General features: G+C 38.2%; 1 protein-coding gene across 3 annotated transcripts in view; it reads left to right on the top strand.

Moving 5' to 3' along the window:
* LOC127437845 (cytosolic arginine sensor for mTORC1 subunit 1-like) overlaps nt 1-16,991 on the top strand; it is a 32,669-nt gene that overhangs the window by 3,251 nt on the left and 12,427 nt on the right. For all 3 annotated transcript variants that reach the window (XM_051693065.1, XM_051693067.1, XM_051693068.1), the window contains exons 3-4: nt 9,261-9,331; nt 13,670-13,863. In XM_051693065.1, the coding sequence (XP_051549025.1) occupies nt 9,261-9,331; nt 13,670-13,863 (265 nt within the window). The remainder of the gene's footprint in view (nt 1-9,260; nt 9,332-13,669; nt 13,864-16,991) is intronic.

Consider the following 16,991-nt stretch of genomic DNA (forward strand, 5'->3'; position numbering starts at 1 on the left):
GTTGGTTGATGGTCTATGAAAATTGACTGCATGCTTTATGTGGGACGTGAGTTTGAGTGTGTGGTTTCATGCGACATGTTTTTCAAGATTTCTACAAAGCAAAGGGAAATGTTTTCAGAGGTGTTGACTTTGGGGTAGGTGTTCGTCATACACGCATATTTGAGAAAAGGCTCTTTCATGCCTGCTCTTGGATCTCTGGTTTGTTCAGCCATATCTTGTTGAACTTTCCTGAACCTTGAATCCTCCAGATTATTTACATTATGATGTTCCAGAATCCAGATTCTAACATAATGAGCATATTATTTCCATGGCTCAAATTCTGAACTCAGTGTTTTGTTGAATTCTATTAAAATATAGCTATGTAAAGGTCAGGAGTGTTTGCAGACACTTCCATGTCTTCTTTAGCCATACCATAGCATTGTGTGAGAAACTGACTGAAATTTAGGGATGGTCATTTTGTGTACTCGAAGTAATTACTTGAGTACTCGTCAAGTACTCGGGCGAAAGGGGGTGGGGTGCATAGACATGTACATATATGTTAAACGTCTTTGGCTGCTGCATTGCATGTCGTTGTTCCAGTGTCTATTCATTATTATAGGCTGTTATAATGTAGTCTGTTAGAATAAGTACAAAAGAGGGCATAATCAAAATATAACGCATGATGTTTTGTCATTATGTAAAGACTCGCTGGCGCGTCAGAACGCGTGTCTATTCTCCTTCATATTACCGTAATAAGCTTAGTAGGTGCGCACCACTGTTTCTGAACCATGTATCTGCAAACCGCGGTTGGCGTGACTGGAGACGTCATAACCATCGTGTTTTAAAAAAATGTTTTATCCCCTATTCTCCCCAATTTGGAATGCCCAATTCCCACTACTTAGTAGGTCCTCGTGGTGGCGCGGTTACTCACCTCAACCCGTGTGGCGGAGGACAAGTCTCAGTTGCCTCCACTTCTGAGACCGTCAATCCGCGCATCTTATCACGTGGCCCATTGTGCACGACACCGCGGAGGCTCCGCATGTGAAGGCTCATGCTACCCTCCGCGATCCACGCACAACTTGGTTGCTTAGGAGACCTGGCTGGAGTCACTCAGCACACCCTGGATTCGAACTCACGACTCCAGGGGTGGTAGTCAGCGTCAGAACTCGCCGAGCTACCCAGGCCCCAACCATCGCGTTGTTAAAATGCTGTGTTAAGTTGAAAATAGTTTGGAAGACCTTGCGTTCTGTTACATTCAGCTGTGCTTCATCTAAATGTTTGAATGAAAGATTTCGCCTTGTGTGTGTGCGCGCATTTCTCTAGAGGTTAGAGCGCTGTCTTTGCCCCGGACAGAAAGTCACGCTGCTCTCTGTTGGAGTTTGTTGCTGTGATGATTCATGCTTCCTCCCATTTAACTCTTTTAAAGAATTTTAAACTTCATGCAATGGAACACCACTTTTTGTTGGACTTGCAACTCGTGCGGAAATCTTCAGCTCTGATTTCGCTGAGATGCAGGTATGTGACATCATGCAAATAAGTCGGACTCGGCACCGAGGGAGATTTACAGTCAATGATAAAACTTCACTTTTATTAAATAATATACATTGAGTCAAAGTTACCACATTATTTGACAATAAAACTTGTTTGGCAAATGTTTGCAGAGACAGATGTTCAAAACACGGTGGATTAAACTTTCTTTTGATTATCGTAAACCTGTAGAACAAACGCTAACATTGCAGCATTGTTTGTCAGTTTGGTTGCTATGAGACGTCTCTAACAATCAAGGAACAGCTGAAAGTCACAACATAATCAATCTCAAAATTAAAAAAGGCTCGTCTTTGACACGTTTGTTTATAGTGTGACAGGTTTTTGTCATTGAATTTCGAATTCAGTGAAAAGTCATGTCAACCGTTTTCATTATCGATCATCATTTTCATGATTGATCATTGCTGTCACTTCCGAGTACTCAAGTACTCGTGCCCATCCCTACTGAAAGTCATTATTTGCAGAAAATCTTCCTGAAATCTCATTCATGTATCCTTATTTTCAAACATGCCATGCCATGATTGGTTACAAGTAGGGTTGTTAATAAATAATCAATTAATTGACATTAAAGAGCACCTATTATGGTTTTTCAAATATTACCTTTCACGTAGTGTGTTATATAGCTGTTTGTAAATGTAAAAAAATCTGCAAAGTTTCAAAAATCAAAGTGCACGACAAATGGAGTTATTGACTCCCAAAAGAAAGAACCGATTCTGAACACATGAAATGAGTCGTTAGTAATTCCAAACTTACTTCCTGTACTAACCTACGTAATTTGGTAACAAAAAACCCACCTCTGGTCTTCGTTGGCTGTTCGCGAACAGCTTTGACCCGCCCTCAAACACTACACTAAGCGGTAGACCAATCACAACATACTGGGACATCTGACCAATCAGAGCAGAATAGGCTCTCTGAAAGGAGGAGTTTAGAATGAATCCTTTAGAACGGATCATTGAACGAGTCGTTTTTGACACAGGGAAAAAAGGTAATGCTTCGTGTAAGCTTGACGAGAGGGCTGTTCTCTGCTGTAAACAGCGCTGCTCTTCCAGGTGCGTTGCATGTGTGTCAGTTATCGCGTGTCTCACGTGCCAACAGGATTATGTCACACTCGCATTCTGCTGCTAACCGGAAGCGATAATTTACAGTTTAAAAAAGTACTTGAATATTGATCTTTTTCACACCAAAAGCGATTGTTCAGAAGACATTCATTTAACAGCTGGAGTCGTACGGATGAATTTTATGCTGACTGTCTGTTCTTTTTGGAACCATCCACTTTTAAGGACCTACTGAGCTAAGATATTTTTCTAATTTTCTTCAATTGTGTTCTGGTGAAGAAAGAAAGTCATACACACTTGGGATATCATGAGGGTGATGAGAGAATTTTCATTTTTGGGTGAACTATCCCTTCACGAAAACAGGCTGCAATTAAAGACTGATAAACATGGTATGTATGTGCTTCAGGATAACCGGGTGACGCACTGTTCTGTGCATGCGCGGGGCTCATGGGCTTGTGTTTTTTGTGCTTTTAGAGCAGTTCACATGCATTGTGAAAGAAAAGTACTGCATGTTCAAGCATTCGCACCATTCGAAACATTGACCACAACTAGTTATTATACCAATCTACAAAGGCAGCATGAAAAAAACAGAAAAGGTGATGACAGGGTTTCACCAGATATGGAACATCTTCAAACTGTCAAATACACAGCACTTTCAGTATCCAAATAAAAGTCCAGGTTAAGGTGAAATTAAATAGGATAGAAATGTATTACCTAGAGCTGCACAATTCTGGATGAATTGAGAATCATGATTTTTTTTTTTTTGCTTGGAATATAGATCACGATTCTTTTACGATTTTGAAGAAAAAAAAATGTATTTCAGTGATTTACAGAACCCGAGCATTAGGTGTTACGTTACACTGGTAAATAAGCAAATATGCCTTAAAAAAAAAAAACACTCATTAAATTAAAACATTGGAGCCTTCAGTGTTTCTTTTGTAAAAGTTGCTTCAAGCTTTTAAAGTAATTATTCAAGACCCAGTCATTTAGGCTGCATTTACACACAGCACAGATCTAATATTCCCGTCCATTTGTATATTAACAGCTATGTTTACATTAATATCGCGTCAAGCATTTTGGCTAAAAAAAAGAGCATTTGGCTGTTCACACACACAGCTGCATTCATCACAGGACTCGAGCGCACGGGCAGACACACATGAGCTTTGAATGTAGCCAGCTGAAATCAAACAGCGCGTGGCTACTGAACTGAGTCTGAGATTGATCCTGCCGGTTTTTTGTAGCATCAGTAGCTATTAAAATATTGAACCGAGCAGAGATTTTGTGGCACCCTTAGCCAGTCGTTGCGGCAACCTGCAGTTTGGGAACCACTGCGCTACAAACTAACGTTTTTGGCCGTTGTGTTTCCTAGCTTATTCAGCATCTCATGCAGGAGCGCTGTTTTTTAGATGCCAGATCAAGTTAACTTCACCCTTTAAAAGGCTTCTCAAAGCTCATTTCAAAAATACATTTGACCGCCTTACAAAGGCATGCCACGGGAAGGTTAGCATACAGTAAATGGCTGAATCATTGTCATTTAGGAATAAGATCGTGTGGGTGTCTGAATCGAGATCGCAATCTTTTAATGATTAAGCGTGCAGCTCTAGTATTTCTTTTGTATAACAAATCTAATCCTCAAAATACAAATTATAATTCAGTATTATATTATTATAATAAATAACTTGACTGGGTCCCACAGCAATAATTTAGTATTATGCAATATTTAACTGGGTTCCAAAAAATAAGTGATTTGATGTAGTTTTGCACACCTTGTTCATTCACAAAACATTTTTAGTAAAAACATATGAAGGTAAATAATGCTTTTTATTAAGCTACTATCAATAAATATAAAATTACATATCAAAGTCTCATTCTCCCTCGTGTTTATTAAGTGAACAACTGTGGGAAAACATGGCATTTATTATTTTTAAATAGATTTTTATTTAATGCCTTTAAAATATTGAATCTGCTTGGCTACATTGGCTGTTTGGATGAAATGATGGTTCCTCTAATTAAAAAAGAAAAAATCTGTTTTGATCCATTTCAGAGCAAGTACATAATTATCGAGATATAAATCGAATATCGTCAATAAGCTGAATAATATTGAGAGATCATTTTTGAAGCCATATCACCCAGCCCTAGTTTGAAGAGAATGCTGAGCAAGTAAGGTAGTCAATATATTAGGGCTGGGAATTGCCACAGACCTCCCGATTCGATATTACAACGATATTTCCTAGCCGATTCGATATGTGATTCTGTAAGTTTTGCTATATGATGTTTTGATATAAAAACTTCATAAAAAGTTAAAATAACCAACTCTTTTTTTTTTTTTTTTTTTTTTCAGAAATAAATGATTATTGAACCCATGTTTAAGCCTGCATTATGTCCATTTGTATTCAATAAATACATAAATACAATATATCATTTTAACTTATCAAACTAATTTTGTTATTTTGGAATATAAAATATAACAAATATTACCATGATAGGCTATTACTATTATCATTATAATTTTGCAACATACAAATGGAGGCTAAAGAGTAAACTTGTTTATTGAATTATGACACATGCAATTCACCTGTAATCCCAATGCTATTCCATGTTATTTGCATATGCATCCTGACAGAGACGTGCACAGACGTTAGCAGGGGCAGGGACGAAAGGACATGCACAGATTGTGAAGAAAATAGAGGTCTTCACAGGTCTAAAAATTTGTTCCCGAACCCAAAGAGACCCGTCTATTATACTACCCGGACCCGAACCGGACCCGTCTATTATTTGAAAGCTGGGACCCGGACCCGGACCCGGCCGGAAACACAGACCTGATCGACACCGATTTCACAGCTGATTGCTATTAACAAGTTAATTTACAAGTTGTGAAAACAAACCTTTGTGTCTTACCTAATGTAACGTTAGAAGTCTTCTCCCCTGTGCCTGGCCATGACGCATATAATCCATCCCCCTCACCAAGAAAGGTTTTCTGTGATTCCTCTCTTGCTGATTGAAATAGCATAGCTAATCCACTCATAATTTCAGCTTCTAAAGTCCACTTGCTGTCACGGTAACGGATGACAAATTCGACTTGTTTAGAATCAGCTTTGCAGTTTTTTTGTATCTCGCATTAAGATAACTTTGACTGTTTACCCTTTTGAACTATAATAAAGATTGCTCTTTCATTGCTAACGTTAGCATTGCTAATTTGCTATCGTGTGTCTTTACTCCGCTCTGCCTCTGACGTCACTCAGCTCGTTGTGGCTCCGCTCCGTTTTTCACCTTATTTCCCGGCCCGCACTTTCTCATCCTAATTTTACAATGTTGCAAGTTACAACACACACAGCACCATCATCACCAGCACTGTCTGATCATGGCCGGGTCTTCTTGGATCGACTCGGGTATTACACATAATGTTAAACAGACCTGGGACCCGCAGCAATAGAATGGGACACGACCCGGAACCAGCTGACTGTATAAAACGTGGATCTGAACCCGTACGGGTCCCGAGTCGGGTCCTCGGATTAGGGTGGACCCGTGAAGACCTCTAGAAGAGAAATCTGCCGTCAATAGTTGTTTGGGGTGGGGGGTGCTGTAGTAAAGACCTCCTCTTAAATCTCCATGCTCTTAAAGGCACCTCTGCTTAAAAGGACACCTTTATTTGTGAAGGGCACCTTTAGATTTGTGAACAAAAGGGGCAGGGGCTTGCGCCCCTGTAGTCCCCGTTCTGTGCACGTCAGTGCATCCTGAGATAGTATGCAGCGTTCTCATAGACAGCACTATTCTTACAGACTGCTCCCAGATGACTGACAGAGGGGGAAAAAAGAGAACTCACCATTAGCATGTGTTCCGAGAGACACAAAAGCGCAAATGAACGTCTGAACAGAAAAGCAAATCGGATACGCATTCAAAATCATTTGACTCAAGAATCGCGATTTGTGACAATTGATTTTTTTTTTTTTCCCCAGCCCTACAATATATTAATAGCAACTAACCTGAATAATAACATCCAGTTTAATGGCAGACTTTCGAAGGTAACTCTATCACCCCCTTGAGCATTGAGGATTGTTACCTCCACAGTAACGCAAGAAAGCACAATAGTATGTTCAACCAGACCGTTTGCAGCGCATTGGCCAAAAGCTCGCATTTGCATATGTGTACTTGCGTAAAGTACGTTTCTGGCCTGAGTCGTACAGGTTTGTAATGACATAAGTGTGAATAAATGATGACAGAGTTTTCATTTTTGGGTGAACTATTGCTTTAATGAGAGAGAGAGAGAGATGTTTTCCCAAAAAAATCCTTCTGTGAATGGTTAATGCACCATGGAAAAAATAAGTTCTTGTATACTTTTCAAAAGCTGTGTCTTTGGCACAGATGGTCAAGTTAAGTGTAGCCTATTTATCATGAAAAAGTTTGGTTTTTCCATCTCTCACCAAAAAAATGTTCTCACTCTTATTATGTCATTTCCCCTACTATTTCACCTTTTTTTTGAGTCATTCCCTCCCTTTTCTCTTTTCTCACCATTCTGTAGGATGTTGGTTTAACAGCACTCCTATATCTCTACGTTTTCCAGAGGGCCTTGGAGCGTTCACAGGAAGTTGAACCCTGGGAGCTCTAGATGTTGTGAGGAAGTGTGAGACTAGCTAACACAATGCTGCTGTGCTGAGTTAGTCCTGAGGGTGGGGATGTATTATTTCCCCTCGGTTTTGCCCTACATTGATTGGCCGATTCTTCGGGGTCTGGGTTGTATTCTGCTGAGTTGAAGACAGCTCAGGATTCAGCTGCAGTGGCCTGCTGTGTGACTGAAGACCTGTGGGTGACTGCCAGTACAATATCACAGATCTTCCTAAAGATAAAACACTGGCCTAGTGGCAGATGTTAAACAGTGCACCGGTTCTTGTATATATTAAAGTCATAATGCTATGCTCTATACGTTCGTCGCTTTTGTCAACTGGTAGAGAATGGCGCTAGCAACACCAGGATCATGGGTTTGATTCCCAGGGAACACAAAATAGGAGTGGGTAAAAATATAGATTTTCTGATTAATTGCATTAATCTAAAATGGATATATTTGGCAACTGGCTGGTAAATGTTTAGATTTCACTCACCAGTTATTGTGTAGTTTAGTCGTGAAGTATTCAGCAGCAAGCGCCACTCTTTAAATTTAGAGACAAATTTAGCTTAAGGCTAAAGTCTTCATTTTGGTTATTGAGTTATGTGGTGAATGCGTATTTTACCTTTTTTTAATTGTTTGATAATTGAGAACTTGATGCAATGCAAACAATTGAGTCAGAGTAATTAGACCACGTGACGCTATTCATAACTAATCACTATTGAGCTTTAGTCAAATTGATGTTGGTAGATACTTGTATGGGTTTCTTTTGTGCAGAAGAAGGCATGACAAGGTTCTTTTTCCCATGATTCCCTCTTGCTGTTGCCCCTCAGTTCTGTGGCCTGTACACAAAAGATCAGACTGAATGAAGTGGAGCATGTTGTTCTGGGTTCCTGGACTGGCACCTTAAGAATTTGGGTCAAAGCTCATCATGAAGAAACCAACTCACATGAACACACACTCTACCTTGTGTTCTTTCTTTCACATGTACATTAACCATTGAACATCCCTAACTTTATCAATGAACAACCAATACAGCCTACTAAATCTCTCTCTCTCTCTCTCTCTCTCTCTCTCTCTCTCTCTCTCTCTCTCTCTCTCTCTCTCTCTTCTCTCTCTTTGGAGCACTCTCTCTTTACAACAGTCTGCATTGTTTTTGTTCATTATAGGGGTGGGTAAAAATATTGTTTTTCCGATGCATCGCGATCTTCATTTGAACGATCTCAACATCGATTCTTATATCCCAAGATCGATCTTTCACTCAATGCGCAACCATCTACTACAATAAGAGGAAATAACTTGCATTTGCAACCAATTTCACGCTATGCGACTAAAGTGAATATAATTGGCAACTGGCTGGTAAATTATTACATTTCACTCGCCAGTAATTGTGTAGTTTAGTCGTGAAGTGTTCAGCAGCGAGATCCTTTCACCGCGTGTTGAGAGTAAAAGTTGTTCCATGTAATGTGTGTTGAAGGACGAGATCCACGCAACCCATTTGTCATTGAATACTGTCTCTTTTAATACCCTTTCTGTTCTTTTCAGTCAGTTGTTGATCAAAAACAACTACAAAACTTTTATTTCTAATTATGCATCGCACAGATGAGGTAAAGCCATTCAAGTCCTCTCTAGTTAACATGCGCTCATTTAAATGCGCTGTTTACAGAAATGCCGTTTGTTAGAGACAGTACCGGTTTTAGCATGTGTTCAACAAATCAATGTTAATACCTGTAAATAGTACAAATTATGCAATTTAACAATAAATATGTAACAAAAATAATATATGAAATATAATATCTTATTTATTGATTGAATATATTGATTTGTTCATTTTTAAAAAGCTAAAATGTGACCAATGATGAAAAAGTAATAAAATATAATTAGAAAATTTAATATTTTCCTAATGAACCTAGTTAAAAGGTGCCCTGTATAATTAACTGATATGAATCAATATTGAATCGAATCGAGAGCTCGAGAATCGGAATTGAATTGAATCAGGAAATCTGTATCAACACCCAGCCCTAGTTCATTATACAATACCTAATTTTTACCTTCTCTCTGTATTTATCTCTTTCACACAGATGCAAATTTTTCAGTCTGACGGAAACTCCGGAAAATTACACAGTTGTCCTCGATGAAGAGGGATTTAAAGGTAACACAAACACACACTACTCTCCAAAGCTCTTGTGTTCAAAGTCCATAGAAAGTCTGTGTTGCCATGGAATAAACGGCGAATTTGGCGTCAGTTTACGCTTTTCTCAGGATTAACTTCTCGTCTGTTGTTGTTAGGTGGAGTTTGCAAAGGTGTAGATAAAGGGGCCATATTTAACACTTTTGTAGCCCCCCAAAGTCCACTTATAATATTAGTGAAGGTTTCTTCTGTTTCAGCACATCTCTGCTCTTTGATGACCTTCCAAAAGAAAGATGAGGAAATCCCGAAAATAGGATCTGTCAGCTTGCGCATAATTCAGATTAGTTTAGCTGTCTGTGGTTTAATGTTCTGGTTGTAAATATCTGAGCTATTTCTGCTGTAAGTGATATTGGCTGAATGCAGCACGTATGGTTAATGGAGGCGATCAGCTGTGAGTCGTTTCATTGAATGACATACCCAAATGGATTTAATTCAGATGTGAATGTGACCATTTAGTTGCATTCTGATTCCTGTAACAAATTACAAATATTTCCTGTAGTGCAAATACAACAATGTTATATCTTCCAATTTCAATCAAAGAGCTTCAAAGGAACAAAAATGGGCCTCATTCATGATACGTGAGCAGAAAATTGTTTTTGTTGGTCAGTTTTAAAACCATGCTTCCATAAGAATGCTATTTTGAACGATTGGTTGATTTACTTGATTGACCTGTAAAACAAAAGGTTCCCTTTCCATAAGAGAAAGTGACGTTCTGAAACATCACGTAGACAAGAATGCCATTTTCCTTACGCCGTTTAAGGGATAACGAGAAAGCGGTTTAACACACCCAGGATTCTCCTAGAGACACTGTGGCTTGTTTGCTCACGTAAACGCATAAGGGCCTTTCTTATAGGTTTTTGAAGAGTGTGCATGTGCGTGAACAGACTGAATAATAAACATCATGGTGGAGCCCAACAACAAGTCAATACAGCGGAAAGAATTCAACATTTCTAGTACAGTGGGAAAAGCACATATATTATAAACTATACCCATTTACACACACCAGTGTAAAATATTGTCTGTTCCTCACGTTTTCACGTAAATGCGCACAAGTTCATTGTGGGAAATTTGGGGGGTGGTACGTAAGAGGGAATCCAGACTATTGCAGTACAATTCTGCTGCAGGTCACAATAGAAAGTGAAGGAAAAAGTCAAAGCAACAACTGTGGAATATTCTGGAAATAAAACAAAGAAACGGAGAATAACATAGCGGCGTCTTCCTCGGATGCCATGTTTGTTATATACACAAGCGTTACAGGGAAATTACGTTGTTGTGGAGAAAGCTGCTACTGACCGAGCTGCACGTATGTAGGAGTAAAGAGTACGCCACTTAAACGGTGCATGTAAACTGAAACGCCATTTTCTCACAAGAAGCCGCTTTCTGGTGTCCATGTAAACGTAGTCAAAGATGGTTAAAGCGAATAAGCTGTGTTTCATTGTATTACCAAGCCTGAAACCTCAGAGTGCTGTTAAACAGCAGATAAATACATCTTTGCTTTAAACTGAACATTCTGTACTTGATCACTTTAAACAATGTAAATCCATATGGAATTATCTTTGAATTTGAAGTAAAAACGTATTACAGCTTATTTATCTTCTTATTATATACATAAGGTGCTACATTTTATTAAGATATATCTAAACCATTAGCTTCAAGTCCCCCAAACCATCATTATTTGCAACCAATAACACAGATTTTTTTTAGAGCTTGTTGAACTTTTATCAGTCATACAAAAGACAATTCATACTATCACACCACAGAGGGAAATATCAAAGGTTATTGACTTTAGAAGTCTGATCCGTGGACAGGTGAGAAAGTACATGGACACAAGAGTTCATGGCTGTTTTTGTCGAACTTGCCTGTACGGCTGTCCTCCACCTCTGACACACACAGCTGTTTCCTTTATGCTGAGAATCTCCTGCACCTCTACAGCAAAAGCTCTTTCCCTTCTCATGACTCTTAGGAAGGCAAAAACCACAAAGAGAAAGGAGAAAGTTTTTAGATGTGCTTTTAATTTAATTTAGATGTGCTGATTCTGAAATGAGAACAAGTTGTTTTCTCTATGTTTGAAAGAGATATAATGGGGTTAAAAACTATCTAATTTAAGCCTGGAAATTTAGAAACATTTAAATCAAAGAAATATTATGATGCAAAATAAATAAGAAATATTTTGCACTCGCTCAAAAAAAAAAACCACTCTTTGGCTGAACATTATTCGATCATGGACAGTGCTTCCACGTGTTTAAAATTAGTTTTCTTAAATTTAAACAGCCGTGTAATCTCAACTTAAATACTTCAAAGAGATTTAGGTATTAGAGGAAACCTAATTGAATGAAGTAAACTCAACTAAATTAGCCATGTTAAATTAACTCAAATTAGTCTCTTTCCATAATTAACTAGCTATTACAGTGAATGCTCGCATGCTAAATACATGCTAATGGGAAACACTATGCTATGCTTAGCATAGCAATACTATGCTAAAAATGAGCATTCTCAATATGTACCTGTCCGCAAGCTAGCTAAAGCTACACTCTTCACCATGCTGGTAACCCCCAAAACTCTAACATACCAAACTCTTCAAAATCTCAATTCAACATTTCATTAAACACTAACAAGTGTCCCCTTTTACATTCATTTTGCACAAAGACACATTATATAACACTTAATTTTAACATTATCTCTCACAATCGAGTGCCATGCAAAGCATGCTGGGAGTTAGAAATCCCCTCCCCAGTTTCAGTTTACAAAACAAAATATTCATGTTGTCCCAACGCAAATAGATTTAGTAAAGCTTGAAAGCATTGAAACAACTTAGTTAATTTAAGTTCACTTTGTTACATTAATTTCTTGAGTAAAATGAACAAGAGGATTCAGTAAAACTGACAATTGTGAATACTGATCATGTTAACTCCTTAGTACAAAATGTCAGATTTTCCTGCTTTCGTTGAAGCACACAAGATGCTCTTTGAAACATTCTCAAATCATGCTGGAAATCATCAGGTTTTGTTTATGCCAGCTTGAGTGCATGCTGTCATTAATGAAAATGGAGACATACCAAATACTAAGAAATTCATGTTAATGCATAGTTCAACTTTTCACTCAGTGTTATGCTGGTAGTATAGTTTATAAGGGAAAAAATGATTAAAAATCTGACATGAATCAATTTTACAAGAGGACTCAAACCCCACTGTATGTTAAAGTGATCAGATCTTTTTTTTGTTGTTTAATTTGGTTCTTTCATAGAGAGCAGCTGCTTGAATGGCAGGTGATAATAAGTTCAGTGATCATGTACAGAATGACCCTGTTAACTTTTTAACTTTTATACTGTCAAGTTGTTAAAGCAGAAGCCCCTTAAGATGCGGATGGCACAGATGTGTGACTTCCTGTGTCATCTCTGTGAATAATTATAGACTCGAGATTGGTTGGCATGTTAACAAAATCAGCATTTGAAAAACAACGTTCTCATGTGCTCTTTGGGCTAGTTTCTTAAAAAAAAAGTAATTTAATTGGATGCCATAATGCAACTAGATTTTTACATTTTCTGATGAAAATGTGAGTGGTTCTTGCTTGTTCAAAACTCACTGCCACAATGCTACAGTGTTTTGGGCGATTGCCAGGCCCAGATGCAATCTGCTTTCCCAGAACTCTGCCGAAAATTCAGCAGGATTTCGCAGAATTGCGACATCTGTCATTTATAAAAGTTCTAGGCATTGCCCAACCCTTGCACGTCTGTTCATAAAATATATTTGGCTAAGTTCATTATGCTCTCAGTAACCAATAAGAGTACAGTACTCTCAGCCCAATTTAAAACATTTTATTATGTTTTGACCTCTTCTGCAGATTTTCCCTCAAAATATGCACAGATAATGTGAAAAAAGTGAGCGGATTCCGTTTTGTCAACTGCTAGGTGGTTGCTCCCTGGCCCAAGCCACAAGAGCACACCTCCAAGTCTCTATGATAGTCTAGTCACTAGATATGTCTCAAGTCCCTCCTTCATTGTAAGTCTATTTTTTTGTTTTTGCCCTCCAGAGAAAATATGAAAATCCAATTGATTTCTCATAAACAATCTGCGCAATTTGATTAATCATTCGTAACCGCTGTACAAACGGTGTGGAATGAGTTACTCACTAAAATGTAATACATAGTGCTAGAGATTTGAACAAACCCCTAACTCTAAGTGTGAGTAATAGTAATAATGCCTTGCCAAGCAAAAATATGCTGGAGTCTCTTGGAATATAAGCCATTTTGATATAAGTCATGCCTATATTTGGTGGCCATCACATCTTTTTCTGTTTCCAGAGTTACAGCCGTCGGAGCACTTACAGGTGGAGGGTTCCACTTGGCTCCCTCTCAATGTTGTCTCCAATGGCAATGCTTCCAGTAGCTCACAGGCTGTGGGCGTCACCAAGATCGCCAAATCTGTTATTGCTCCATTGGCCGAGCAGCACGTGTCTGTCTTCATGCTCTCCACGTATCAGACAGACTTTATTCTGGTAAGCATGTGTGCCTAATTGTATGATCTTCATAAAACATTTAAACTGTCCTGTATTATTAACCCTATAAAGCCCCTGTAAAGCCTGAAATATAGTTAACCATTAAACAAAAAAACACTTTTTTTTTGTACTGTGTGTGTGTAATAAATATATATAAGTCAGAAGTTTACATACACTTAGGTTGAAATCATTAAAACTTTTTTTAACCAATCCACAAGTTTCATATTAGCAAACTATAGTTTTGGCAAGTCTTTTAAGACATCTACATTGTGCATGACACAAGTAATTTTTTCAACAATTGATTACAGACAGATTGTTTCACTTTTAATTGACTATATCACAATTCCAGTTAACTGTGCCTTTAAGCGGCTTGGAAAATTCTAGAAAATAATGTCATGCCAGTGAGCTTCTGATAGGAGGTGTACTGAACTGGAGGTGTACCTGTGGATGTATTTTAAGGACTACCATCAAACTCTTTGCTTGACATCATGGGAAAATCAAAAGAAATCAGCCAATGCCTGAAAAAAACAAAAAACATTCTGGTTCATCCTTGGGAGCAATATCCAAACGCCTGAAGGTACCACGTTCATTTGTACAAACAATAGTCTGCAAGTATAAACGCCATGGGACTACGCAGCCATCATACCGCTTAGGAAGGAGACACATTCTGTCTCGAGATGAATGTAGTTTGGTGCAAAAAGTGCAAATCAATCCCAGAACAACAGCAAAGGACCTTGTGAAGATGCTGGAGGAAACAGGTAGATGAGTATCTATAGCCACAGTAAAACGAGTCCTATATCGACATAACCTGAAAGAATGCTCAGCAAGGAAGCAGCCACTGCTCCAAAACCACCATAAAAAAGCCAGACTACATTTTGCAAGTGCACATGGGGACAAAGATCTTACTTTTTGGAGAAATGTCCTCTGGTCTAATGAAACAAAAATTGAACTGAATGGCCATAATGACCATCGTTATATTTGAAGGAAAAAGGGTGAGGCTTGCAAGCCGAAGAACACCATCCCAACCGTGAAGCATGGGGGTGGCAGCATCATGTTGTTGGGGTGCTTTGCTGCAGGAGGGACTGGTGCACTTCACAAAATAGATGGCATCATGAGGAAGGAAACTTATGTGGATATATTGAAGCAACATCTCAAGAAGTTAAGTCAGCCAGGAAGTTAAGCTTGGTCGCAAATGGGTCTTCCAAATGGACAATGACCCCAAGCATACCTCCAAAGTTGTGGCAAAATGGCTTAAGGATAACAAAGTCAAGGTATTGGAGTGGCCATCACAAAGCCCTGTAAAGCCCTGTAAAGCCCATCAAAAGCCCTGTAGCCCAATAAAAATTTGAGGGTAGAACTGAAAAAGCGTGTGCGAGCAAGGAGGCCTACAAACCTGACTCTGTTACACCAGTTCTGTATGGAGGAATGGGCCAAAATTCCAGCAACTTATTGTGACAAACTTGTGGAAGGCTACCCAAAACGTTTGACCCAAATTAAACCATTTAAAGGCAATGCTACCAAATACTAACAAAGTGTATGTAAACTTCTGACCCACTGGGAATGTGATGAAAGAAATAAAAGCTGAAATAAATCATTCTCTCCAGTATTATTCTGACATTTCACATTCTTAAAATAAAGTAGTGATCCTAACTGACCTAAGACAGGGAATGTTTTCTACAGTTAAATGTCAAGAATTGTGAAAAACTGAGTTTAAATATATTTGGCTAAGGTGTATGTAAATGTCTGACTTCAACTGTGTGTGTAGGTAGGTAAGTATGTAGGTAGGTAGGTATGTAGGTACGTACGTATGTACACAGTATATATATCATATTTGATACATCAGGCTTTAAAGGTCATTATCGTCATGTTTTACGAGAGCTTTATGAGAGGGTGGAGATCACATGGTCTCTCGTGAGACATATTACTGTTGCCGTGATACGGACATAATCTCACATTCTCCACTCGGTTGAGACATCCAGGATAAGCACACAAACACACCATTTTGAGTAAGGTAACAGATAAATGCAAATCTAAACCAAAACCAAACAAGCTACTGTACAGCGTTCCTCCTCACTTATAATGCCAATGTGATTACGTCACACTCGCATACCGCTGCTGACTGGAAGCATGATTTATAGTTTATCTTTTTCGCACCAAAAGCAATCCTGTCACTTTAGAAGTTAATTTAACAGCTGGTGTCATATTGATTGTTTATGCTGACTGTCTGTGACTTTTGGAGTTCAAAAGAGAAATCTCCATTCACTTGCATTTTAAGGACCTACTGAGCTAAGATATTTTTAAAATTTTCTTCAAATGTGTTCTGGTGAAGAAATAAAGTCATACACCTGGAATATCATCAGGGTGAGTAATTAATGAGAGAATTTAAATTTTTGGGTGAACTAACCCTTTTTTTTTCCTTCTTTTTTTGGTGGGCACTAGGCATGAATGTAATAGTGATTGAGAGATATACCTCAAAAGCCTTTTGTATCATATTTGATACGTATGGATTTCAACATGCTTTTTCAATAAAATAATGTACAAAATTTTAACCAAGCACAAATTGCTTATAATCAACAAATACAAATTTTAAAATATCGGTAACAGTATAGTGTTTGCCACTTTTACTATATCAAAATCAGCAAAGATTACACATCAAAAAGATGAGTGTTTCGCAATATGAAGGCCAAAATTTGTAATTAAAAAAAAAAGTACTACAAGAAATGCATGGAAACGTTCAGCATGGTAGCAGTAGATATATAGTACATTGCATGCAAAAACAATTCTGCAAAATTTTGATTGTTAATGATGCAGAGACTTTAGTATATCCCATATCAAATTTGATACAGGAGGCCATTACAAGGTTTAAGATATAATCAACCATAAACTTACCTGTTGAAGTGTCTGCAGTTTTGGTGTTTTTATATGACGTCAAGTTGGAGAAGTGTCACGACCTGTCTAGGGTCAGGTTGCAACAGAAAAACTCAGACTAAAGTAGTAAATGATAATCAATTTAGTGAGAAGAAAAGAAAAAGAAAACATGGGGTTAAACTTCAGGAGCCGACAAGGCCAAAATAACAGACAAAAAATCCAAGTTCCCCGTCTTCATACTGACCTAAACCAAGTAAAAG

This window comes from Myxocyprinus asiaticus, chromosome 4 (assembly GCF_019703515.2).
Source record: "Myxocyprinus asiaticus isolate MX2 ecotype Aquarium Trade chromosome 4, UBuf_Myxa_2, whole genome shotgun sequence".
In the NCBI taxonomy this organism is placed as follows: Eukaryota; Metazoa; Chordata; class Actinopteri; order Cypriniformes; family Catostomidae; genus Myxocyprinus; species Myxocyprinus asiaticus.